The 27,023-nt window shown below is 27.4% G+C and overlaps 2 protein-coding genes across 3 annotated transcripts in view; one reads left to right on the forward strand and one right to left on the reverse strand.

Moving 5' to 3' along the window:
- LOC107452495 (glutamine and serine-rich protein 1) overlaps window positions 1-5,174 on the reverse strand; it is a 34,824-nt gene extending 29,650 nt beyond the window's left edge. The window contains exon 1 of one of the 2 annotated variants that reach the window (XM_016068980.3): window positions 4,848-5,174. The gene's annotated coding sequence lies outside the window, so the exon portion shown is untranslated. Of the gene's footprint in view, window positions 1-4,777 lie in introns of both variants that reach the window. The other variant, XM_016068979.3, reaches the window with a different exon arrangement.
- Window positions 5,175-5,305: 131 nt separating this feature from the next.
- On the forward strand, window positions 5,306-27,023 carry LOC107452497 (double PHD fingers d4). The gene is made up of 8 exons (XM_071182877.1): window positions 5,306-5,445; window positions 8,953-9,239; window positions 11,075-11,289; window positions 12,033-12,102; window positions 16,143-16,391; window positions 25,439-25,573; window positions 26,620-26,732; window positions 26,832-27,023. The coding sequence occupies exons 1-8, from the start codon at window positions 5,393-5,395 to the stop codon at window positions 26,949-26,951; spliced, it is 1,242 nt and encodes a 413-aa protein (XP_071038978.1). The 5' UTR covers window positions 5,306-5,392; the 3' UTR covers window positions 26,952-27,023.

Raw genomic sequence — 27,023 nt, forward strand, 5'->3', positions numbered from 1 at the left:
ACTGAAAATTTACATTTCTTTGAATAATATGACCATAGAGCCATGAAAAATGTCATAACAATCTTAAAATCCCTCGGATGCAAAACATATTGACAACCTGGAGGGAAAATATTGTAAATTGAGCAATAGCCAGCTGAATTGGCCTAAGAAAGTAGTTTAAAAAATTGCAGTATTATATCAGGACTGTAAAACTTTTACTAATTATACAATGCTCTAAAAATCTCATTAGTATATTTACTACATTTAAATATATGTTATAAAATTATCAATAGTTTCTGAGATATTTTACTTTCAAAAATGAATTATGATTTCAAATTAAAAAGATTAAATAAATTATCTTTTTAAATTCAATTTTTTCAGTTCTGATGAATATTTCTTAAATTGAGAAATCAAAATTTTAAGTTACAAAACACCCATAAATAGTATGGCTAAAATTTAAATGACAAAAAATGAATACACAATGAGTGCAAAGCTAGTTCTTAGAAATATAAAAATTTCTTTATTAATAACTTGTATGTACTAATTACAGAAAATGAGATTATTTGTTTATATCTAATTCATTATTTACTTTTATATCAGAACATAATAAATTAATATATCATGAAATTTAAATCTTTTAATAAACAAGTAATGTAGACATGGGCATTGATGGTGGGGGTGGGATGGTGAGTATTTGAATAATTAGAAATCACTGAAAGTCCTCTAAATTCATGAATTCCTTAAAGACGAGAAAGAAATAATCATTTTGTACGTATTTAGCACATTTAAGAAAGTTTCTTTTATGTGTAAAATTTAGAGAGCTATTAAGACTGTTTACTTCAATTTTGTTCACCTTAAAAATTGCCCTTATGAATAGGCCTTGTTGCGTAATAATCACAATATATAAGTAATATTTCTATTATAAAAGATAAGTTATAAAATTATCAATAGCTGTTCAAGTTTTTTATCTTCAAAAATGAAATATGATTTCAAAAGCATACAAAATGAATGATTTATTTTATTTTAATTTAAGTTTTATTCAACTAAATATAAATTTCTTTACATATTCTCATGAGCCATAAATATTTCTTAAGCAAAATTTTAAGTAATAATAAGCGAATATTAAACATCAATTTATAATTTTCCTAAAATATTCAAATGCATACAAAATTAACAATTTATTTTAGTTTTATTTAACTCAAAAGAAGTTTCTTTACATATTCTCATTAGTCATAAATATTTCTTAAGCAAAATTTTAAGTAACAATGAATTAATATTAAATATCAATATATAATTTTATTAAAATAGCATACCTGCCAACATTGGAGAAATAAATAATGGAGATTTAACTAGCTATATTTTTTAGGCTACAAGTAAAGTTTTGATACATCATTTAAATCGGAAAGAGAAATTCAAATTTGGAAATAATATAAGCACTTACAATTAGCAAAGTAAAAAATGTATATATAAATCTTAATCTAAAGAAGATTCTTTTAAACCATTACTTATAATTACTTAAACTATTAAACAGTACTCATTTTAGGCAGAGTAAACAGGGAGCAGCACCCTGCTGCCTTTTTTGTCAAAAGAATCCACCCTGTTGCCCCTGAAGTAAATTAGTGTCCTGATGTAATAGACTCCATACACTTTTTGCCCTTTCTTTCCTCAACCCTTCTTTGTTTTTTCCCCAAACTCTACAATGGATTTCTTAAACTTTTGTTATTTTTAACTCTATTTATTTAGTTTGTCATTGCTGTCAATACATAGATTTATATGAGAAAGGAAAAATAGCCATTATATCCATTATTTGAATCTATTTCAACTAGAACTTATTTACTAATTGCAATAAATAAAATACATTATCTATCTACCTAACATTCTATATATATATATATATATATATACAGTGAAACCTCCTGTTATGGACACTCCTGCAAAACAGACGCCTCTCAATACGGACATATTTTTAATTCCCCGGGAATCTTCTATGAATAAACCATTATGTACATTCTCCACAAAGCGGACACTCCCGTAACCGGACGCGGACAGTCATTTTGATCCTGAAACGTTGTTTTTTATCTCTACAAACCGGACACTACTTTTTCTAAATAAATTGCAAGCTAAAAAAATGCAACTTTTCACCATTTTTAAAGCATGTAAATAAAACTTTTTGCCTTATCCATAACTAAAAATATTGTTAAGCTATTTCACCACCGAAAAATCAATCTTTCTCCTGTCACCTTGCCTTATCTTTGTAAAGAAAGGAGAGAAAATGGTACTGCACTCCTGAAATAATTCTGACATCGGCATCTTTTGATCTTTTCATCTGGACCACACAGGTTATGAGACCCCTCAAGTTGAAATGACTTCTCTCAATGCTTCTTCCCCATTGAAAATTTCTTTAATTTTCTTATCAATTTGAAGACTGTATTTAACACAACTGGGGTAAAAAAAAGAGAACAGAAGTATAATCTTTGAGGTGTTTATATAAATGAAACATTTATTCAGACACTTGATAGCTGATCAATTGTGAATAATCATCTCCATAGGTCCTCATGACTTACAGGTATGCATTACTTTTTTTTCTGTGAATCATGGGAGGTTTATTTTCCAAGAAGGTATTAACCATGTTCCCTATCAAATGATAAGTAGGTGTAAGGGGATGTGAACCTAATAATTGAAACGGACTGAGGACAGTACGCTCCTATTTGGTATCATATGTCTAACTTGAGTATCTATGCTAATAGGAAAATTATATTTATTTATCTGTAGCTACATCCAGAATTATGTATTTATATCAAACTTCTTTATATATTCTTTTTTATCTTTCTTATTGTTTAAATAAATATTCTTGTAGATATTTACAGTATCCTTGTAGATATTATTTAATAATTTCTACATCTTTGAGAATATTCAAAAAACAATTTACGGTGTTAAATTTCGTTATTAGGGTACCCTTCCCGTAAACGGACAACTCTTATAAACGGACAAATTTTTTGGTCCCATGAATGTCCGCTTAACGGAGGTTTCACTGTATATATATATATAAGTTAACAATATAGAGAAAACATGATAAATATTAGAGATTAATACAAAGAGAAGAAGAAAAATTATTAAAGTAAAATATAAAATAAATAAAAAATATACATTAAAAAGCTGGAAAAAAAATGAAAAGATATAATTTCTTTATCAGCTCACAGGATTATATCCGTAAAAAGGAGCGCTTTCTAATCGTTTCATTTTGTTTTTTATTTTCTGGCTTTTTAATGATTACTTTTTTTCTTTAAATATTTTATTTTGATAATTTTTCCTCTTTTCTTTGCACTAATCTTTAATATTTCCTCTATATTTTTAACTTACTTTATGAGTTCTATAGACTTGCACATTTGCTTTTTATAAATCAAGTTCAATATATATAGTATGACTAAAATTGTTTCTTGTGAAAATTTTGTAGAACTTGCTTATTAAATTAGATGTGCATGTTACCTATTCATAAAATCATCAGATTCATTATATACTTTTATCTGAAAGTAAAATATGCATATATTTTGAAAGTTAAATTTTGTAATAAGCAATTAATCTAATAAAAACTTTAATAATAACAATATTCAAAATTTCTCATTTAAAACATTAGCTACTAATTATAAATCGATTATTTGCTATTTATAAGTAAAGCCTAATATATAGTATGACTAAAACTGGTTCTTGGAAGAAATATGAATATCTTTCAATTACATTGTAACTTGTTTACTAATTGTATTAAATCAGGCTCGATTATGATCTTTAGTTTTATCAGGATATAAAATAAAATTACATTTTGAAAGTTAAATATTGTAATCATTAATTAATTTAGTAAAAACTTTAATATTAACTGCAATATTCTAAGATTCTCACTTAGAACAATTGCTATTTATAAACAAGTTAAATATATAGTATTACTAGTTGTAATAAATAAGGTATGTATGTTATCTATTTATACAATATATTCATCCATTTATATTGACTTTTATCAGGACATAAAATAGAAAATGAAAAACCTTTTATACCAGTTAATAAACCTACACTAAATCAGTTGTGTTTTTAGTATTCCAGTACCATTCATTTGTTTATCTATCTGTTTACATAATGTATTCATCCAATTGACTACTTATTTAATAATAAATAAAAATGAGATAGAAATACGATTTAAAAGTTAAAATGTTGTAAAAAGGCAGTTACTTTACAAAATCTTAAATAACAATATTCTCTTATTTAGAATAATTGTATTTTAAATTAGAACACAATATAATGTAGAATGATTTTTCAGATTTTTTCAAATATATATTGAATTTACTAGAATATTAAATTGATTATTTATTTTTGAGAATTTTTTTTTAAGAGTTTCAACACAACAGTTCTGATTTTTAAGAGAAATCAGAAAAGTTTAGTGAAGATATAAACACCAAACATATTTCTTAATTTTAAGAAATGTAAATGTAAAATTTTAAATAAAAGAGACTGAAAACTAAACATCATAATAAAATGTGATAAAGAATTGTCCACGGCAAAAAACTCATCAAAATTTTCAATAACTTGCTTAAAAAAAACTTACGCAGCTACTAATTGCATTAAATGTACAAATATTAAATGAATTTAAAACAATCTGTTTTAGAAAAAGGCCTCGAAATATGTCAAATCGATAATAATATATTTATAAGAATTCTTGAGGAGCATTACAATAAAATTTAAAATGATTCTGACGGGTAATGTTTCGTTCAATAATCCATATTAAAATGCTAGTTTAGAAGTGACAACTTACTGTTTACATATTACTGGAAAACCTCACATTTAACTTAGAAATGAACAACGATGAATCAAATATTAAGTACTTGATAGATCGATGATTTATTTGATTTTTATAAAGTACATTGTCATTTAAGATTTCTCTTAGATCAATTTGGTATTTACATCGCAGAAACCGTAACTTCTTAAATGCATCGTCCGCCATGTTTACGATCATAACTAATTTTTATGGTGCCAGATTCTTCTCACTTTTTTTTGCATTTAAAGAATTAAAAAAAAAAATTTTTTGATGGAAGTAGTAATCTTTCTTTATAAAAAACTCGAAGAATTGAATAAATTTAACAGATAATTGAAAGTAATGCATGAGAAAATCACATCATGAATTTATAAAAAGTAAAAAAATTGCCTCCAATGTAATTAACCGAATGTTTCATTAGTCTGACAGAATTTACGTTGTAAAATTTTGTTATTATACTTTTATCTAATGATAAAACAGTTTATTAATTAGTATTTAAATTTTCAAAAAAATTTGACAGGCAAGGCCATTACAAGAATTTCGACATTTTTTTTTTACATACAAAATGGCATTACCGCTACTTTACTTTTTATTTTTGTTTTTAAACTCTGAAAAATGGCGGACGATACGCTGAATGTCCGAACAGAGTATCTGGAACGATTAAAAAGGTTTGTTATTTGATCATCCTTTTTACAAAATTTGTGTTTAATTTGATCTGTACTATCAATTAATTTCATAAGAATCAACTTCATTCTAAATAATATTTCATTAAATGTCTTGTATTCATATACAAAATCGCGATCTTGTATTGATCGATAATATGCTGAATTCCTAGAGTTAGCCATAGCTGTAATGGCTCTGGTATCAAAAGGTGGGAATGGAGTCTTTATGAATACAAAATGATTTCATGATTTACAAAAATAGTTATAATGTACTCGTATTAAAAAAAATTTTATTGGGAAAATTTAAAATGTATCAAAATTTCATCGAGAGTTAAAAATCAAGTTACCTTTTATTTATTAAAAATGATAATTATTAATATCCACAATTAAGCTTTAAAAAAGAAGCATTGAGGAGGTGGATCTTTTATCGCTGTGTGTTGTGATGCAAAATTTTTAAGTTTTTTTTTTTAATTAGTTTAAAAATTTCTTTCTATAACATAAATCTTAAAAGGGGAGGGGTAGAAGGCGATCTCTCTTTCAATGCAAACTTTATATTCTCTTAGGAAATTTTACACATTTTTAAAGAAGTGTGTGAAAAACTTTCTATTAACAGGGATTTTGATATGTTTTATGTCAAAAATGAAGACTTTTATCTACGTAATTCAGATTAGTAAAATCTATAAGCATGTGATTATCTGCATACTCATATATGCGAAAATATCTAACTCGTTTAACTTTATAGGAATTTCCAATTAGTTATGGAGTATTTCTATAGGTACTTTATACTATTTTAATAGTTTTCAAGGTAAAAAAAAAACTAATCATTGTAAAATAAAAAAAAATTTTGCTGACACTCTTATGACCAAAGATAAAAGAAACTTCTTAAAATTTCAGATTAGTTTTAGAACTATTATATTGTAAGGTTTTATTATTTATATGATTTTGAAAGATATACAAAATTTTATATTTTTCATTATTTTGTGAATAGAAACATGGCCAAATATTCTGATTTTATTCAAAGACATTGTTGTATTATTTTATTTAGAGTGCTCGACTTTAATTAAGACTTAAAATTGACAGATTCTTAAAAATCTTTCCTGCTTTCTTCAATTGCAGCAATCTTCTTTTCTTTCCTTTCCTTTTTACAACAGCAGTCAATCCTATAGTTTGATGTTCTTATTCAATTGCAAGGAATTGTTTGTTCCATTTGTATTTTTAAGCCAACATTTGTTATTTTGTTTGTATTGTCATTCAAATTGAATTTTATAATAAAAGTGTATTTAATGAAGGACAATAATTGTAATTGGACAATGAGGAACAATTGAAAGATTAAATAAATTAGAATAAATTCAAAATAATGCTCCTAATAGTAACTTACTATTTCTTTTATGAAATAATTTATTTCTTTTGTGAAATAATTTAAATGACAAAGGTCAAGACGGGAAAATGGCCTCTCGCATGGACGTCGGATTCGAGAAATTTGTTGTCCGATGGGAATTTTTGACCGCCGAGGGCGGTCGGTTTTTCGAGCCCTGTCAGCTTTGGAGTAATTATAAAGTTGTGTTTTCTTGCTAACATGTATGAACCACAGGATTTTTGTTGCTGGTCAAGCAATAATTCATCCAAAAAGAGGAAAGTGGAGGAAAAAGAGTGTAAGCAATCCAAAAAGGGTTGCACATGTTAAAATAAACTGCATTACTTGCAAGTAAAAGTGTACAGAGCGCAAAATAATAATAAAACAGGACACCCTGAATAACTTTTAATCTAGTGATCAGATCTACTAGCACAAAGATTCAATTTTAATGGTTTAAAGGGTGACCTTAAGTATGATAATTAATTACTGTTTTCTATAAATAAGCATGCACTTTTTTCAACGCATTTAGATTCCTGACCTTCAAAAAAATTAAAAATTCGAAAAGCATATTAAACTCAAGGAGAACTATTCCACTATTTTCATTCAAATTTTGTACTATGCCACATAAAATAAATGACATTGTTTAAAATGTTGTAAAAATTTGCATACCTTACGAATCAAAATTTTTAAATTGATATTACTTAAAATTATAAATATCTACTTAAAGTTATTTTTTACATGGATTTGTCTTTGGATAAACGAATTTTACAAATGTAAGCAAAAAATTTTCAAATTGCTTAAGTAGTTCTTAAGATGTGGCAAAATTTAAAATTAGACTACTCTCCTAACCAAACTGTTTGGATCATATTTTCCAGGCTGCTTTCCGTATATTGAGGGTCAGGAATCAAATTCTGTTGAATAAAAATACATTTCTTTGGGGGAAATTGTAAATTAATTAATTGAAAGATGAGTAAAATATAAATGCTGGGTCAATAAACAAGACAAGGAGAGAGGGAAGCTGAAATAAAATGTGTTAGCAATTTTAAAGGGAAGAGCACTTTCCATATAAATTTTATTAGACACTAATCATTTAAAGCGATAACTTTTTATGCTCTTAAATTTCTAAGGCCTAAAAATCTTGTTTTTTTTTACTTGTTTAATTCTACAAAAATAAACAATATATGAATTTTTTTCTTTCATTCATTCATTGTTGTCAGCACAAAGCTTCATTAAAGATCATTGTTTCTTTATAGCATCAAAGGAACTTAGTGCTCTAAACCTTTTAANCAAACAAATCATTTTTAATTTAAAAAAAATTGAGTTAGATTAAAAGAAAATAAGGAACATTTCTATAAATAATATAAGTTTTTCGAAGCATTACATTTCTTTTCATATGAAATATAATAAATTCATCATATAACTAAATTTTTACTCTGCAATAAAAGACTTATTTTTTCCTTTTGATAATTTTTTCGATTTTCTCACAAATGATAAGCCCTAATTAGAACACTTTGTTAAGCATCATTTTATAACATCTCGTTCCTATGCTCTGATTCTGTGTTTTTTAATAATTTCAAGTATAGCACATAAGGTGTTAAAAAAAAATTCGTTAAGATTTAATAAATGAACATTTCCATAAGAAGCCAAAAATTATCTCAATTCTTGATTGGGAACGTCTTGAGACATACTCTTTGTTAGCGTAAAAAAGAGATTTAGTGTTAACAAAGTATGTTTAAGGATGTTTCTGTTATTACAATTGAGTTGAAAGCTGAGGTAGAATTTCATTATTGTCAGTGAAGCGGGTTTCATTTGTGCGTAACCTAAATTCCAATTATTTTCAACCGAGCCTTTTTTTAAGATGAATTTACATGATGCGAGTAGTACTTTGATTCCTGAGCAGTAAGTAGAAGAGTGATTCATAAGATGATTATTTAATTTAATTTATTTAATGATGTTCTTAAGCATGATATTTTATTCCAATTCTTAAATTGCAACATGAATTGTGTTAAAAATTGCAAAAATGTAGAGAACATTTCATTCTCTATGATGATATCAAGGTAATTAATCTAGGTGAGAGGATGACAGTCATTTAAAAAAAAGAAATTAAATTGACTTGCTCATTATATTTAAAAACATGTTTTTTTTTTAATTTCCTTTAGCATTCTTAATGATTCCTTCTATAAGGATGCAATGGAGCATGCTGCCAGCTATAACACCCGCCTTTGCTTGGAAAGGAAGATGAGGCTGCCTTTTCTTGATCAACAAACAGGAGTTGCTCAAAGCGATTGCGCTCTCTGGATGCACAAATGGCAAAGGATGCCGGGGAAAATTGACGGACAGCTGTATTCGTATCCTGCCAGGAGGTGGAAGAAAAAACGAAGACAGTATCTGATGAATAATTTTTACCTCACGCGTCGATTAAAAGAAGTTGAAAATAATGAATCAGGTCAGTTGAATTGACTCACCATCATCTCATCTCATATCATTTATATCAGTGACATTCATTTATATTTAAAAAAAAAAAAAAGTGTTCCTACTTTGTAAAGAAAATTCTAATACAATAAAATCTTTTAAAAACTAATTCTTCTGACTATTCTTTACTTATCAATCAAACACTAATTATTACCAATGTTAAAAATTGAAGTTAAGTTTTTGCCTCTTGAATAATAAATTTGTAGGCATTATGTTTATCGGCCAAAAGATTTATCGATCAAAGTTCCGATATTAGAGTTGAGTTTGTCTTAATTTTTCACATTTAAATTGAAGCTTAGTCTAAAATGGTAGTTGTTTCATATAAAATTTAAATAAGGTGACTATTTCTATTATTAAAAATTATGTAATTTTAATTTATTTATTGGAATGAGTTTAATATTGGGCATACTAATTGATCATTAATTATTTTAAGTCGTAGAAAGTTTAAACTCCAAGTAGACTTTTATTTGTTTGTTGCAGTTTCATTATAGATTTTTTGGTATTAATTAAACATTAATTTCTTTTAACATTTTAAATATTAGTTGGATTTTAGGGTTTTGTATTTGGAAATAGTTAAAATACTTTATTGTTTATCTTTTTATGTTGATGTCATTTTGTATCTTTTTGTTAGCTATGTTTATTATTTAGGGTTAGATTTTATATTTTTTAATGTCTTTATTTTTTTGGGAGAAAGCTTCGTTAAATTTGAGTTGAAGTTTCTTAGATGTTTTCAAATTATCTAACATTATAAGACCACAAAAGTCTTAAGAAACCAAAATGTTTTTAAATAATATATTTTTTATGAATAATTAAATCAAAATTTTAAATTTTCTTACTACAAAAAATTAAACGTTTGTCTCAATTGAAATAATTGAGCATGATAATAATTACTACTTATTATAATATATAAATTTATCATTAGGGCTTTTTTCTTTTGATTAAAAATTCTTTTGGTAAAAATCAAGTTCTTCAATTTCTTTCTTCTATTTGCTACCTTATTTAAGTATCAATTACACAAATATCAACCTGTTTATCTTCAAAAAGAGAGTTAAAAGATATTAAGTTAAGTTTTATATTTTAAGTTTGTCTTACAATTTGTTAGGGTTTTTTGCATTATATTAGGAAATATTCGCTGAATTATATTAGTCTTATTATATTTCAAAAAATATTAATGATTATTGCAAGGAACAATTCAAGTTGGTCATTATATATGGATAAGTTTATATGAATGGGCATTATTACTGAATAAAAATTTTTCAGCATTAGTTTAAGCGAAAACGAATGGTAATAATTGACACATTAAAAAAAGGACCCTATTAATGGAAATTTCCTGGTTTATATCAACCGCATCATTCTAAAAGCATGAGTTTGCTATCTTATTGATTGACAGATTTGTACTTTTGGCATGGTAGCAATAATGTATAAAGTTTTTTATTAAAAAAAGATACAAAAATTAATGAGTTAAACAGACATAATTAAAATAAAAATGGTTTTGAAAAAAGTCTTTTTAACTAATATGCAAGTTATGTAAGATAAGAAATGTATATTTTTTACTATATATTTGTAAACTGTGTGAGATAACTTTAATAACCATATATGTTGAGTAATTATAGTAAACAAATTTACAAGTATTTCTATATTCCCAATATAATTACATTAAAATATATGCAAGAAATCATCTGTCATAACTAAATACAAGTTTTGTAAAGTTACATTAAATAATGAATACATATTTTATTTATAAACTCTACAAGATGATCTTAATAACACTATCTATTTAACTCTTATGTCACTTTCAACTATTTCTAGAGAACCATCTGTCCGTTAATGAAAATTCCATGTCTGGGGTACAGGATAATTTGGACAGTAATGATAAGATTGCTGAAGATTCAAAAGATTCTTGGTACAAGGATTTTGAGGAAACTCCTGAACAATTTGATATGGGTGTTGAAGTGGAAGATCCTGATACTGATGTTGAGGACTATGAAGAAACTTATGTGCGCAAAAAGAAAAAGAAAATAAGAGTGAGTTTTTATAGTGTAACGAATTAATAATCTTTAAATGACTTTTTTTCGAGAAAGGGCTTCTTAAGAAACGCCACTAGTATTTTTATCCGAAAAGAATCTGTTCTTGCTGCTTTGTATGCAGAGATGATTGTGTTCAGGAAGAATTCTGGATTTTTTGCTAACCACTATCCAGAAGTTACCGGAAATCTAAGGTCTAGAAGTTTCAAGAAATCATCGATCACATTTATGTCTAAAAATTCTTGCATATTTTATTAAAATATTAGAACTATAATTTATAATTGACATCTCTTTCATTTATAAATATTTTTTTTGTGGGGGAGGGGGGATAATAAATGTGAATAGACATAAAAGTAAACTTATATATTTAAAGTAAACATAAGAAATATAAAAGTAAACTTATTCATTTAAATTATGCTGCATATAATTTATTTGCAATTTCATGTTTTTGAAATATCAATGATTTAAATTTATGAAGACAATTTTTTGAAATGCGTCATTAATGATTTTACTCGAAATTTTCTGGATTTTTGAGTTGGGCTCACAATCACCCCTGTGTATGTCAGTCAGTATAATTTGTGTCAAACAAATCATTTTTATGCATTTTTAAAGCTGTCCCTAAAAGAAAGAAAGAACATTAGCAGAAGTAAAATCACCTTTCAATTAAATTTAAAATATTATCTCTAAAAGTTAATTTGTCCATATTAATCCAAGATTCTGATAACCTTTTAAATTTGTTTTAGAGTAGTAGAGGACGGAAAAGAGCTGACCGGTATGACTACACTGACTTAGAAAAGCCATATGTCTGTGAAAGTAAGTTTATTAAATGTATTTATTTAATTGGCCAGCATAAAAAGTATGTCGTATTATACGAGGGTTGTAAATTAAATAGTGGCAACTTAACCTTAAAACTCAAAGAAGGGCGGGCCTGCGCAAATAGGATATGGGAGCGGTGAGGTGGTGCTGTTGTCGATGTGTAGAGTGCAAAAAACATTCGATCTGCTTGAAAGGGTAGTTGTTGTGTGGCGTTAAAGTGAGGAGTTTCGTTTCCATCGCTCTAAAGCATGCTTTCAAAAGGCTTAATGACGAAAAAAGACGAGATGTTTGAACACATCTTGCTACTGTCCTATACGGTAAAGTATTCGCGCCACAGGCTTCCACTAATCCTCGATAGCATTCTGTTGCATTTTTGCCACGGGCAACCTCGATTTTAAGCCACGACCGCTGATCACCATTTGAAAGCATGCTTTAGAGCGATGGAAACGAAACTCCTCACTTTAACGCCACACAACAACTACCCTTCTAAGCAGATGGACTGTTTTTTGCACTCTACACATCGACAACAGTGCCACCTCACCGCTCCCATATCTTATTTGCGCATGCCCACCCTTCTGTGAGTTTCATGGTTAAGTTGCCACTATTTAATTTACAACCCTCATATTATTTTGTAATTTAATATGAGAGTAAAGTAAGGCATTCTAAATATTGATTTTATGCCCAAACGTTGTTGATCAATGACAAGTTGACTTGCCATGATTAAATAGCGTTTGAGCATGAAAAAACTAACTTGTCACTATTAGAAAGCACATAAAGTGTCACTGAACACCCAATGTGTACATCTACACTCACACTGAATCTAAATACATTACTTTAAACCTTCTTTTTTAATTAGAGATAAGGAAAAAAATTTTGATTAGCCATCTTCCATGTTCACTTAATTTTTTATATTTGTTGTTTAGATACTGAATACACTTTAGCAAAATATAGTTACAATAAATGTGATTATCTTAGTAGAAAAATTAAATGACATTGTTAATATCTTTAATCAATTAACATGAAAAATTTGCTTTTGAGAAATTTGCAAACTTAATATTTTATTGCATTCATCTGACAATGCTTTATTTGTTATCTAAGAAATAGAAATAATAAAGAATTTAATATGTGGAATAGTTTTGAAACAGTCACCTATTAAAAATGCTTGGCTTTAAAAAATAAAAAAAAACTTTGTTGTCTAATTTAAAACTGTTCTTTTTATTATTATTTTTTTTTCACTAAATTTTTTTGAATGTTTGTAGTTCCAACCTAATCTTTCACCCTAATTTTTTGAAAAAATTGGAAATTGCCGCTTAACGGATTTCGGGAAGTAGCTTCTTGATTTTACATGAGATGGCTTTTCTTAAATGTTTCAGAAGTAAATTGGAAATTGACATTTTAGAGTTGAGATTTCTTAAAACATGAACGTTTGTGCTTAATTTTTTTTAAAAAAGTATGAATTAATGAACTTTTCATTATTTAAACATTTAACAAATACATTTAGAAATCTTATGTGATTTAAATTTGTCATTCCAAAATTATATATTTTATCTCTTTATCATTTAATTTAAAAATGGTTGAAATCAGAAATTCAATTATCTCAGATTTGTTAAACATAATAAAGATGAGGATCATATAATAATTTATATTGGACAAAGATATTAAGGTTTTCAATAATTTTGAGGTTAGAATACTCATTGTAATTTTACTTGAAAATTATTGAAAAATGTTTTAAATCATTCCATTAAAGAAATACTAAAAAATGGAAATTTTAGTAAAAAAATTTAATATGGAGGCATTCACTAATCTACATGTGTAATATGAATTTATTTAGGGTTTTCTTAGATTGTTAAATTTTCTATGCATTTTTATCAATTCAGTATGATCTATAATTATTGTAATCTTGTTTATAATTTTGTTAAGTAAGCATTTATAATAACTAGTGTAAATTTTTACATAAATTTAGAAATATATTTTTTTTTTTTGCAAAAATTAATAATATAATTAGTATTTTAAAAAATAGAGTAAGAAACTCTTTATTAAATATATTTAAAATTGCGAGTAACGCATTTTTTTTATGACTAATAAAATCAATAATTGAGTTCTTTGCCCCAAGCTAGTTATTTTATCATGTTTTCAAAAGTGTGAACAATTTTGGTATTTTGTTAATTTAATCTATAATAACATTCAGTAGGAAGAAAATAATTTTCTTAGCATGCATATCTTAATAATTATATTTATTTTTTCTTTATTTTTAAGTTCTTTAAAATACTTATAATAATAAAAAATACCAAAACTTTTAATAAACTTTAAAACTACAAAAACTTATATTCCCACAAAATTGTTAAACTTTTTGCTTAATCCCTCTAGCGAGACGTTTACATACATGTGATTCTTTCGATTTGGCTGATTTTCTCCAGAATATTTGGGATCTCTTAATATCTTATTCTTACGATTTTAATATCAAATATTGATTTTCCTACTTATCTGATGTAAAAGTTCCGCATAACAACTTGTATTCACACGATTTAAAAATCATACATCGAGTTTCCTATTCACTCGATTTAAAAATCCAATATTGCAATTTGTATTTACGCATTTTTAAAACCCGATATCAAGAAGTTGAAGCTAATCTCCTCTGGTAGGGTTCTCTATCAGATTGTTATTATTCACGCAAGTTTAAAATCCAATTTTGCAATTCATGTTCACGCTTTTTTAAAATCCAATGTTGCGATTTGTATTCACGCGGTTGTAAACAGCGAGTTTCGTTTTTATACATAATTGAAAAACTACGCAATTGCAATTTGTATTTGTGTGATCTAGAAATTATGCATCGTGATTCAGATTCAAAAAGTTTATATTGCAATGTGTATTTTTTCGTTTCTAAAATGCATTATCGCAATTCTTGGGAAGTAAGTTTTTTCTTGAATTAGTTACTATAAAGGTGTGATATTTTTCAATTATAAATGTTAGTTAAAAAAAATTTAAATACGAAACATGCATAGTATATAAATTGACATTGTTTTTTTTTTGCAATGTAACATTCCTTTGTTTTTTCACTTTGTGTCACAATCACCCCTGCCAACCTCATATAGGTACCTAAAAGTGTTTTTAAGGCACTTATTCTGGTTTTTATGTAGAATGATCAGCTTATGTCTCGATAATGTTAAGTGTCTTTACATTCCTTTATTTAAATATGTATTTACCATTGAGTTTAGATTTAATAAGAATCTAGAGGAAAAAATTATAATTACATTTCGCCTTTAATGAACTTATTGAATGTTTCACTACCTTTAAATATGTTTTGAAAAAATTGTTGAGACTCCTCTGTATCAACTCAACGATTCTTTGTCGTAATATTGCTTCTTTTTTTTTTACTGATTTTAAAATAATAGATATGATGGATTACTTCCATTATTTGTTGCCAATGATCTGGTGTTATTCCGATTCACTGGCTGCAGATGGTATGTTGATAGTAGTAGACTATTAATAAGTACTAAACACATACCAGCCAATTTACCTATTTTTAACGAAGAATCCTGTATTTTACGACTATCTCCTGTTTACCCGTATATTCTCCAATTTCTCAATATTTGTTGAAGAAATTTTTTTTAAACAATTTTTGCCGATAAAATATTCACTGATGGCAAAAATACTTCTCCTATTCTATTCCTCAACAGATGGTGCTATTGCCAGTACTGCAGTATGTTGAGTGTTTGTAGTTTAAGTAAGTATAAATAATGGTTTCAAAAAAATCTTTAGAGTAAAATTTATGTACATATTTCTTACTTTGCTAAAAGTGAGTGCTTATAATATTTCTCTTTTTGACTTACGTGATTATGCATGATGTATCAATACTTTACGTGTAGCCTGAAAAATTTCGCTAGTAAAATTTCCTTTATTTTATTTATCCAATGTTGGCAGGTATGCAAACATTTTCTATTTCTTTATACTTTTTATTACAATAATCTAACCAGTTCTCTGATTCAAACACGTTCTCGTAATAAATGAGTTAAACTGTATTAAATATTTGATTGCAGTCTGTGGAGCCCGGTATAAAACTAGGCCTGGTTTGTCCTACCATTATAGTCATGGCCATAACAATGACTCTACAGATAACACAGAGGAGGAAACAAATTATACACCACCAAAACCAACTGTGTCAGCTCCCCCTCCTCCAGCTCCCAACCCAGTCGTCAACACTCCTGTTGCTGCACCACCTCCACCTCCGTCTATGCAGCCATCCATGTCTTCGTGGCCAGGGCCATCCAGCGAAGATGGGCCATTAAGTATGCATTATTATTGTACTCTAAACATTACATTATAAACGATAAAATTTATACAAGATGCCATAGTTTCTGTTATTAAAATTATTTTTAAAATGGATTAACATGATTTTTAAAACTGTATAGAATGTAGTTCAAAGCCTCTCTTTGTTAATATGATGAAAGTAAAAGGGTCTTATTCCTCAATTTATTATTATGCTTACGATAAAATTTAACTTTAAGCATATCTTAACAATTATAGTAGTCTCTACTCTTTTCTAAATGTGGAATTTCAATATTTTCTCCTTAGATTTTTTTTTTTTTTGAATATTTATTAATTTTTTCAATATTTTATCTGTAAAAAATTGGAAATTTTATAGCTATTATGTTAATTAGCTAAAAAATATTTATTTATTATTATTATTGTAACTAAATTTGAAAGTTTAGTTGTCTTGAATTAATTAAGCTGTGCTGTTATGTCTTTGACATTATAATGTAATTGTATTTCTTGAACATATGTTTTTAGGTTTTTTCCTTTGGAATTTGATGCAGTGCAAAATATTTTTTCTAAATATATGTATGATTTTTGTTTGTTTTTGTTATGTGACAATTCAGCTATGAGCAGCTTTATATTTCGCATCATAAATGATCTAATTATGGTGGAAAACAGATCGCGGAAAAAAAATCAGATAGGTTTGTAGCATTAACAAAAGAAGCTTTGTGGAATTCTTATTTTTGTTAATTTTTTAAAATTAGCAATAGTTCTAAGGAAAAAAATCTTTATCAAAATAAATTATTTAATGTAGTGCTTGTTTAAAAAAAGTATTCATAGTAAATATTCAAATCTTCAATAGAAAATAAATTATTTAGAAAAATACTGGGCTTTTGTATATTAATTGTGTTTATTTGGGAGAAAGAGAGTTGTGGCTTTTTTCTATTTTTGAATGACTTTTGAAAAGTAATAATTTTATTAGGTAATTTTTTTACTTTTGTGTTATTGAAGAATATGAGTCACAACTATCTAAAATGCATTTAATATCTTTAACTGTTCAAAATTACACCGAAGTCTACCATTACTGGCTGCGGTCAGTAAGCGGGGGGTGACCACTTCAACCAGCCTGCGTCAAGCCTGAGGGTGCCGATAGCGGTCTTCTTTAAACTGTTCTACTGCAAAGTTCTTGACTTTACACGTACCTCGTCGGGCTACCAAAAGAGAAGTAGCCATCCCCTCTGCAGAGGATCAAAATTCTGATGGCATGTCTTCGGATCATCCTGGGAGATGTTTCCCTGACCGTCTTGCAGCTCTAGTGCGATTTAAATAAAATACCTATCTACCTCAAAATTATAATGAAATTTTTTTTGTTATTGAAGAATTTTTATGGCTATCTTAAAAGCATTTAGCATCTATTCAAAATTAGAAGGAACTTTTTTTTAACTTGTGTGTTATTGAAGAATATGTTGCAAGCATCTAAACTGAATCTTATACTATTCCAATTTATTGTGAACTTTTTGTTATGAAATAATTTTCACAACTATCTAAAATGAATCTTTCATTATTCAAATTATAATTTAATTTATAAATTTCATTTAATCCATCGTAAATGGCAAGTTCTCGCAATTTCTCGAAACATGAACATTTTCAAAGAATTTGAAAATTCACAATCAACTGGGATTATATTTTGGGAGAAAAAATTATTATATTTTTTTTCCCTTATTATATTTTGGGAGAAAAAATTTTTTACATTTCAATTCTTAATGCATACAAATCTATATGTGTGTAAATTTTTAAATTACTATTATACTGATGTTAATTTGAACTATAAAATTTTTCATATTTAACTCCAGAAATCTCAGGGAATTTGCTTTATAAGTGCTTTCTTTCATTTCTCAATTTCAAAAAGGTCCATTATTTTATATGTAAGAATATTTTATAGTATGTGGGGGGTCCTTTTTCCCTCTGCAAAATCAGGGCATTGTTATTAGTAGAGGAATTCACTTCCGACATGGTTTGTAAGAAAAGCACTTTTCCTCCCCATGCCTGGCCGCCATGGGAGAAATCCTTAATTGAAGTGGAGGAAAAGTATCATGCAAACCCCGTTCTCGTTGTAATCTATGGAGAGAGAAAAAAGGAGCTCTTCTACAAATAGGTAGCACATGTTTGGTCAATTAGTGCAGTGTGGTAACTCGTCGCTTATGCCATATTAAAGCAAGCTTTTTTTTAAAAATGAAATGACAAGGCTGTTCCTCTATAAAGTTTACAGGAAGTTGAAATTCAAACTATTGTTTTAAGCATTGTTATAAATTTATTCTAATAGACCTTTATTTTTTTTAATGAAAAATTTTTTTTCTCTGTGAAACTTTTTTTTTTTTTTTGTAGGACCCACTCGAATATGTTCTCATAACAAAGATAACTTTTAGCGTTAGTACTGTTAAATGTATGTTTTTATTAAATTCAAGTTGAAATTTAACTGTGGACAATAATTTTTATTGATTTTTAAATTTGGATATAATTTTAAGCCCAAAATTTTACTATAGCAAAATTGTTTTTGAACCAATGGAAAAAATATAAATAGAAGTTTAGCAGTCATAAATGATTTTTATTTGTGGTGACAATTTTTGAAAATATTTTCTTACTTTACCTTATTTATGTGTTGATTTTTTAATATAATTTTTAATTTTCACAAAACTTAGAAAGACCCCTGAAAATAGAGTGCATAAAACCTACTTTTAGTTATGTTTACATTCATTGTAACAATGTACAAAAATCAATTGTTTTATATACATACGAATTGTTGCTCATAACTGGAGTTATCGCATGCATAAAATTTCTTTACACTGTCTGTTATTTACAGTATCTCTTTTTCTCTCTACAATTAAAGCTTGCATTTTCAGGAGCCTAAGCTCTTTCTCTTCTTCAGGTGGGTTGTGCATGCTACACTATGTTTTGTGTATTAGTTTTTAGTACACCTTTCCTTGCATGTCAATGTTGACCTCACACAAACTTGTTATTTTAAACTTCTTCATAAGGACTCAATTTTATTGTTTTTTCTAAGCAATTGGGATTTCCAACGCAGTGCAGTAGAAGATCTATAAACCATAATTCCAGGGATGATGCAGCTGCGGCGAAGCACACCGAAACATATTTTTTGCGTAATTTAGCAACAAAATGCCATATTTTATACTTTCTTGCAGGATTTGTGATTCTTTTGATTTGATTTTATTTAAATTGGATTTTTTTGATTTTTATTCAAATACACTGTAAGAACTTTGATTTATGATTTAAAAAGCTTTATAAATGTTTTAAGAATAAGAATACGTATAAAGAATACTTTAACTATTAAAAGAAAGTTTCAATTAGCCAGAACTCATTCTAGACAGGGTAAACAGGACACAGCACCCTGCTGCCCTTTTAGTCGAAAGAATCCACCCTGTTGCCCCTGATGTAAATTAGTGCCTTGATGTAATAGACTCCACACCCTTTTTGCCCTTTCTTTCCTCAACCATTCTTTATTTTTCCCCAAACTCTACAGTGGATTTCTTAAATTTTCAACTCTTTTTATTTAGTTTGTCATTGCTGTCAATACATAGATTTATATGGGAAAGAAAAAATAGCCATCACACCCCCTTGTTGCACTTGTCTTTGAAAGTTTGCAGTTGCTTCCACTATCATTAAATCATAATTATTATTAATCATTTTAATTATTAAATCATAACTACAGACACTTAAAAACATACATTTATTATTTTATTAATATATGCACGCATTTTAAATAAATTACTAAGCTAATTAGCTCAATAACTCGGTATATATGTTAATTCATTAATAAAAATTAGTAAATATGATTGCTTTGCTACTGTTAGTGAAGTAAGAAGAAAAATTCTTTTACTAATTGACAATGTTTTTTAATAGAACATAAGCCTATAGAAAGAAATTATTGCCCTTTTCGAATAATAATGCCCTTTTTTTTAAACTTTTGCACCCTGCCCTTTTTTCTGCCTAGAATGAGCTCTGAAGTAGCAATCCATAATTTTAATTTAAAATTGTGATTTCTTTTTTTTTTCCTCTTGATTTTTAAAATGACAAAATAAATGTCATAGATTTTGTTTAATCATTCATCAAAAAATAAATAAATATTTAATCTATATATTTTTATATTAAAATATTCATTTTTATTTCTATATTAAAATAGATAAGTTAAGCTAAAATAAAATTTTTTAAAAATCTATGTACTCACTGGAATTTTTTTCACAAAATTTCGTTATAGAAAATATGATAATGTAAAAAGACATATTATTATGAGAAAAAAATACTTATTGATAAAAGAGACAGCACAATTCTAATTCTGAGTTATTTAATTTAATAGAATGACACTATATCAGGGAAAAAAATATCTGAATTCATCAGCATTTTTTTCTTCTATTTTTGGCATATTACGGTAATTTCTTTTTAATATCACCTCAAACTATAAATATGCATTTTCCACCAATAAAATATAATGTAGATTTTAATTCCATGCTTTTTCAATAAAAGGGTAGATTTTTAATTAACATTATTTGTATTCTTTTGTGAAAGAAATTCATGTTTATTAATTACTTTCTACAGCTATGCAAGTCACTATTAATACAGTATTAAATGTTTACTTTAATCTGTACTTTCTCTACAATCAAAAGATTTTTTAAAAAAATGTAATTTCAAATGTGTTGGAATTTAATACACGCCTAGAAAGAAAGTAATTTTGTTTAACTGAAATTAATTATGCAGCAATTTATTTAAAATAAATTTTAAAACTAAGAAAAGAAAATAATAAAAGGATCAATAATTTAAAACACTGTTTTTTAACTTTTAAAATGAATATTAAAAAAAATTCACTAATTTAAATTGTGATTTAAATCAACAAACCCTGCTTTCTTGCAACATTTTCTCCTAAACTACGCAATGAAATGTGTGTATTTGGTTTAATCTCTTTTTTTTTTACATCTTTATCTAATTTCAGTCAAGGCAGAGGATTGTGTTTCAAAAATCTAGTAAAATTGCTACGAGAATTTTTTTCCCCCGTTTGTTACTTTAAAAAAATCAAAATCAGCTCTAAAGAAAATTCTGCTTTTTCTTATCTAAAGCAACACTATTTCCTTGGAAGATTTTTGTTTGTTAGCTAAACAATGAAGTTGGTGGAATTTCTTCCTAATGATCTTCATTTTTGCATATGCATTTCGTTTTTGCTCCGTATAACAGTTTTCCTAGGCTTAAAGTTTGTTGTCTAAACTTTATTATCCTTAATGGTTAGAAACTCGTTATTTCAATTTTATTATTATTAGCATGTAAGATTTTAGTTTTTATTCTTTTCATTTAACTTTATATGTGCAATTTTGATCATTAATAAGCAAAATTTAATTCTTCAGATTCCCTCTCATTCTCTTTCAATTACGAGTTTCGTATCACAATTCGCATTGGCGACATTTACAAAGTAGACATTGTGATTTGAATAAAGAAACAGCATTACAATTTGTGATTAATATTTGTTTGAACTGTTTATAATGGTATATATCTATTCATAGTTACCTGATTTACGGATTACATCCCCTAATATTATCCCCACTTAGCGTATTCACACAATTTTAAAATGAAACATCTAGATGCATATTTGCCCAATTTAAACATGACACGGTATTTGTATTCATACAATTTTCATAATTCATGTTTACGTTGTTTAAAAATCACTCATCAAGGTTCATATTTATGTAATTTAAAATAGAGCAACTTGATTCGTATTCACATGGCTTTAAAATCCAACAATGTGATTCTGTTGACTTAAAAGGCCACATATCATCACTCCTCTCCAAACAATTTAAAAATTCCAACATCATGATTAGCATTCATTTGATTTTAAAATCAAACATTGCATTTCTTATTTGTGCAATTTAAAAGTGGAAAATACTATTTCATGAATGGAAACCGAAGAAAAGTATCTAGCCTACTTATAATTTAAAGCATATTTGCAACTTTAATTTTTAATACTTCACCCAGGTAATAAAAAAGAAAGATTTTACTAAATGTTATAGTATGTAAATCATATAGTAAGTTTTTTTTTTGATAACAAAAGGATAGTCCAAATCTGTGCTAAGAAATTAAATCTCTATTAATATTGTTGTGAAATATATGTATTTTAATTTTTTGAAAGGTTTATAATGTTGATGAATTTTATTCATCACTACTTAAACATTAAAATTTCATTTAGAAAAAGCAATATATCAATTTTTCATTAACATAAATTTTAATTTGTATTTATTATTTTCAAAAAGCAGACATTGACACAATAAATAAATATATCCTAAATAACTGCAAATATTTCAAATATTTTTTATAGATAAACATATACTTTCCTGTGGCATTATTTATTTAAATAGTGTGATCTCATTCTTCTTTATTTTGGAACTTTTAAAAGCTCTCTTGTTTGAAAAATAATGAATTGCTTTTGTTTAATTTATCTACCAAATATTAAACTGTTTCTAATTGGGTTCAAATCAGCTGTTTTACTTGAGACCATTTCTGCTGCTGCATCATCCCTGCAATTCTAGACATGAACTTTGCAACATTAAAAATTATGTTAAAAACTAAGCAAGGATAAATAATTGACTGAGACCTCTAAAACTAAGATTTTGTTAATTCTAATGCTCTCTGTTAATAAGAAATACTTAAGTGCATGTTTTTTGTGTTAAAACCCTTTATTTACCGAATTATTAAAAATGATCAAAATTGTGCAAGACTTTTTTTATCTCATTAAATAATATCTATTTTACACTTTGACATTGTTTTTTTTTTTTAATATTCAATATTTTTTATTTTTTCATAAAATGTTTAATTTTATTTTATAATGCAATGAAAATGTTAATGATCAAATTAAAAAAATATGAAAGTCTTGCAAAATTTTCGAGATAGAAAGCTGAGAATTGAGAAACTTTAAAGTGGCGTCCCCAAACAAAATATCCAGAACTAAAAAGTCCAATAGGTGATGTTCAACTTGTGTGTATTGTCAACTAGTAATAACTATTGCAGGTAACATGATGGACAAGTTCCGATGAGATATTTTGCCCCGTTTCAATGCTGTATGATAATAATATTCGTGGGGCTTCCATGGGTACATAAAGGGTTAAAGTAATTTGTTACCTATTGTATAGGGCCAATGCAAGCTTACTGATCTATAGGATACATCACAAAGCCTCATGTTTTGCATTTTAAAGATCTTATACTGTCTATGTAAACAGGACTCAATGAATCAAAACTGGTAGCTCACTTTAAAATGGTGCTATTAGAATTCATACAGCATTTGTTCTATTTGGTGGTGCCGATTTTAATATTGTTTTTTCCGATTTAACTCATTTATGTTATATCATTTTGCATTTTTTTAAAGGTGCTTATTTTCAATTTTCGTTATTCAAAAGCCCTTAAAGGTGTTTAAAAAGTGCTAAGTTTTTACTAACTCAAAAAGGTTTTTAAAAAGTGCTTAATTTTCCTTTTTGAAAATGAGATTATTTTTTTCTTTGTCATGTCGATTTTTGGCGCGTATTATGTAAATGCATGCTTTTCACATTGTTCTATTTAATGTTTTCACAGTCGGCTTACCGTCGGTCCATAGCGTACGAAAGCACCAATCATTTTACATGTTTGATGAATTACTTAATCCGCATGTGCGTCTACTGAGCTGAGTTCGGTGAGTTCTTGCACTGTCTTGTGCAACTCTGCTATATTTTGCAAGATATTCTCAATTTCAGATTTTATTTTCCACCCTCTGATATCGAACTGACAAAATCTCTTGATCATTTTATAATGGCTAATTTAATCAAGAAAAGAGTTCTTTGTCAGAAACTAGTTATTTTATCACGATCATGTAAATTCTTTAAAAATTATTTTGCATTTTGTTAATGTATAAAGGTGCTTAAAAATATATTTTTTGTGTGCTTATTTTTTGTTTTAAAATTTGGCTCGCACCCTGTCATTGAACTTTCACTGCACTATAGCAATCAATAAAAAGAATACTTTAGACATCATCGCATTTGATAATTATCACTATGAATTATAATCGTCTATAGCAGGGGTGGCGAACCTTTATACACCAACGTGCCATTTTTTCCAAAAAATTGTTTAATAAGATCATAGACGTGCCGTCAAATAATTTTGCCTTCGTGATTATTGGGAAAATAATACTACTAAATACTATCAACTCAAAACTCTTCCATTACATTGAAAAAAAAATATTTTGCAATGTCTCAGTTATATGCGCAATTCAACTTAAAGTAACATCAGTGTGACTTCTGTTGTTGCAGATTAGATGACAAATAACTTATATTAGGTTGTAAGATGTTACTTTCAGCAGGACTGTTTATTTTTTTTGTTAGTTATTTATTGTTAGCTTGTTTTTTATGGTTATTAATTGCTTTTTTAGCATTAATTGTTAATTTTTTAATTAATAATTGTTTATTATTTTACGTGTTTTTTGTGAATTTGAATTTAATTGTTACATATGCTTCATAGTGTAATAGCATTTGAATAATAACAATTCATAGTGTAATAACAAAAGTGATCGCTGGCGTGCCCAAAATACTGTGTAAATATTGCGCGTGCCATTGGTTCGTCATCCCTGGTCTATAGTATTGGCTAATATTTTAGTTGCACAATAATTATCATTCTTAATAATACTCAATAATTTTGTATTGCACATTTATAACTATCCATAACATTGATAATATTTTCATTACCTAAATGATAATTGTCTTAAATTCGATATTTATAAGACTTCGTATTCACTATTTATCATGAGAATAATTTAAAAAATATTTTAACTCATTTTTTCCTTTTTGATTTATTGCTTTTACATTCAATTTTGTCTTCTTCATTGGAATGTACAGCTTATAAATAAACAGTCTTATTTATATTAGTGTAACAAAAAATTTATATACATAAAAACCTTTTGAATGTTCTTATTAATCCTGTTTCTCACTTTGTTTTGAAAAAAAAAATGCTGCTGTCTTGTTTTGAAATTGCATGAAATGAAGGATAATATCTATTCTTGCAGCTCCAAGACCTACCTCAGAAAAAGGAGGAACCCTTCCAAGCACTTATTGTGACTTTTGTTTGGGTGATAGCATAGAAAACAAAAAAACAAGAATGCCTGAAGAGTTAGTCTCGTGTGCTGACTGTGGACGATCAGGTTTGTTTTAATTAGAAATGTTTTATTTTCCCTCATCAACAGTACCCTGTTAATTTATTTTTTTTTTATTAAAATTAGTAGATATTTCTTTTCTTCTCAGTTCTCTTTAACAGGGTTGCCTCTCCATAGGGAAAACCTGGAAAATGCATGGAATTTTGTTACTTAATTTTGTCTTTTAAAAAATGGTGACCACTCAAAGTGTAATCCATGTATTTAACCATGATATTTCAGCTATATTAAACTATTTCATTTACTATAGCATTATTTAAGTATGTTCAGCGGTCTTTCCAGCAATTAAAACTAATCACTATAGTTAGCTCACGCAAGAGCACAGTAATTGTTGTTTCCTCTTAATATATTGTGTATTATATGTACAGGGAAAACGCAGGGAATTTTTTTCTTTCCAGATTTGAGTGGCAACCCTGTTTAAGATCTTATGCTGGGTAGTGTCCAACACAGGAAGGATTGCATTCATAATTTGTTATCTGAAATTAGACATTTAACCTATGATTGATTGCTTCTTAAGGGATCATTTATTGCGAAAGATATGAGAAAACACAAATCAAATAATGTTTTTAAAAAAAATTTAAGTAAATTTATTCATTGCGTATAGAGAATTAATACTACTCTACATTTTAATAAATTAATACATCTTACGGACAGAGAGTGTCGATGAAGCTTCAAAGCAGTCTAGGCGTGCGTTTTAAAGCTTTTATTGTGTCAAAAAACACTTAAATGGCAATACAAAATAATTAGAGCTGGAACATCTTAATGAGCTCTCTCCCAGTAGCCGTTCAGTGAGTGAATGTAGAAGGAGTCTGCTTAACTACAGGTGGCGCTGCATGGTGTATGCAACATACAACATATTTCTAAATATTTGTTCTGTGTCTGTCTAAATTCTGTCATTTTACTTCTAGTTCATCTAACTTGTTAAAATTTACATCAAATAGGATGGCATTTGTATCATTTTATGTTTCTAATTGTTCTGGTTATTTATTTATTTTTGTCTATCTAAATCTTTGCTTATATAGTCATTTTATTTCTAGCTCATCCAACTTGTTTACAATTCACGCCAAATATGACGGCATCTGTGAAAAAATACCGATGGCAGTGCATAGAATGCAAATCCTGCGGAATATGTGGTACCTCTGACAATGATGTAAGTTCTTAAAAAGATATTCCATCTTTATGTACAAAAATGACTGCATACTATTACAATTTTGTGTTCTATAATAATATTACAAATTAAACTTTTCAGGATCAGTTACTTTTTTGCGACGATTGCGATCGAGGGTACCACATGTACTGCCTAACCCCACCTTTATCCGAGCCTCCCGAGGGTGTGTTATCACTTTTTAAATTATGTTTAGTGTTCTAATTCCATACCATATGTAAACTATTAAACAGTTAAATACAGTGTCCGCCGTTTATTAAAATCACTTTCGTTTTA

This window comes from Parasteatoda tepidariorum, chromosome 6 (assembly GCF_043381705.1).
Source record: "Parasteatoda tepidariorum isolate YZ-2023 chromosome 6, CAS_Ptep_4.0, whole genome shotgun sequence".
NCBI classification, from domain to species: domain Eukaryota; kingdom Metazoa; phylum Arthropoda; class Arachnida; order Araneae; family Theridiidae; genus Parasteatoda; species Parasteatoda tepidariorum.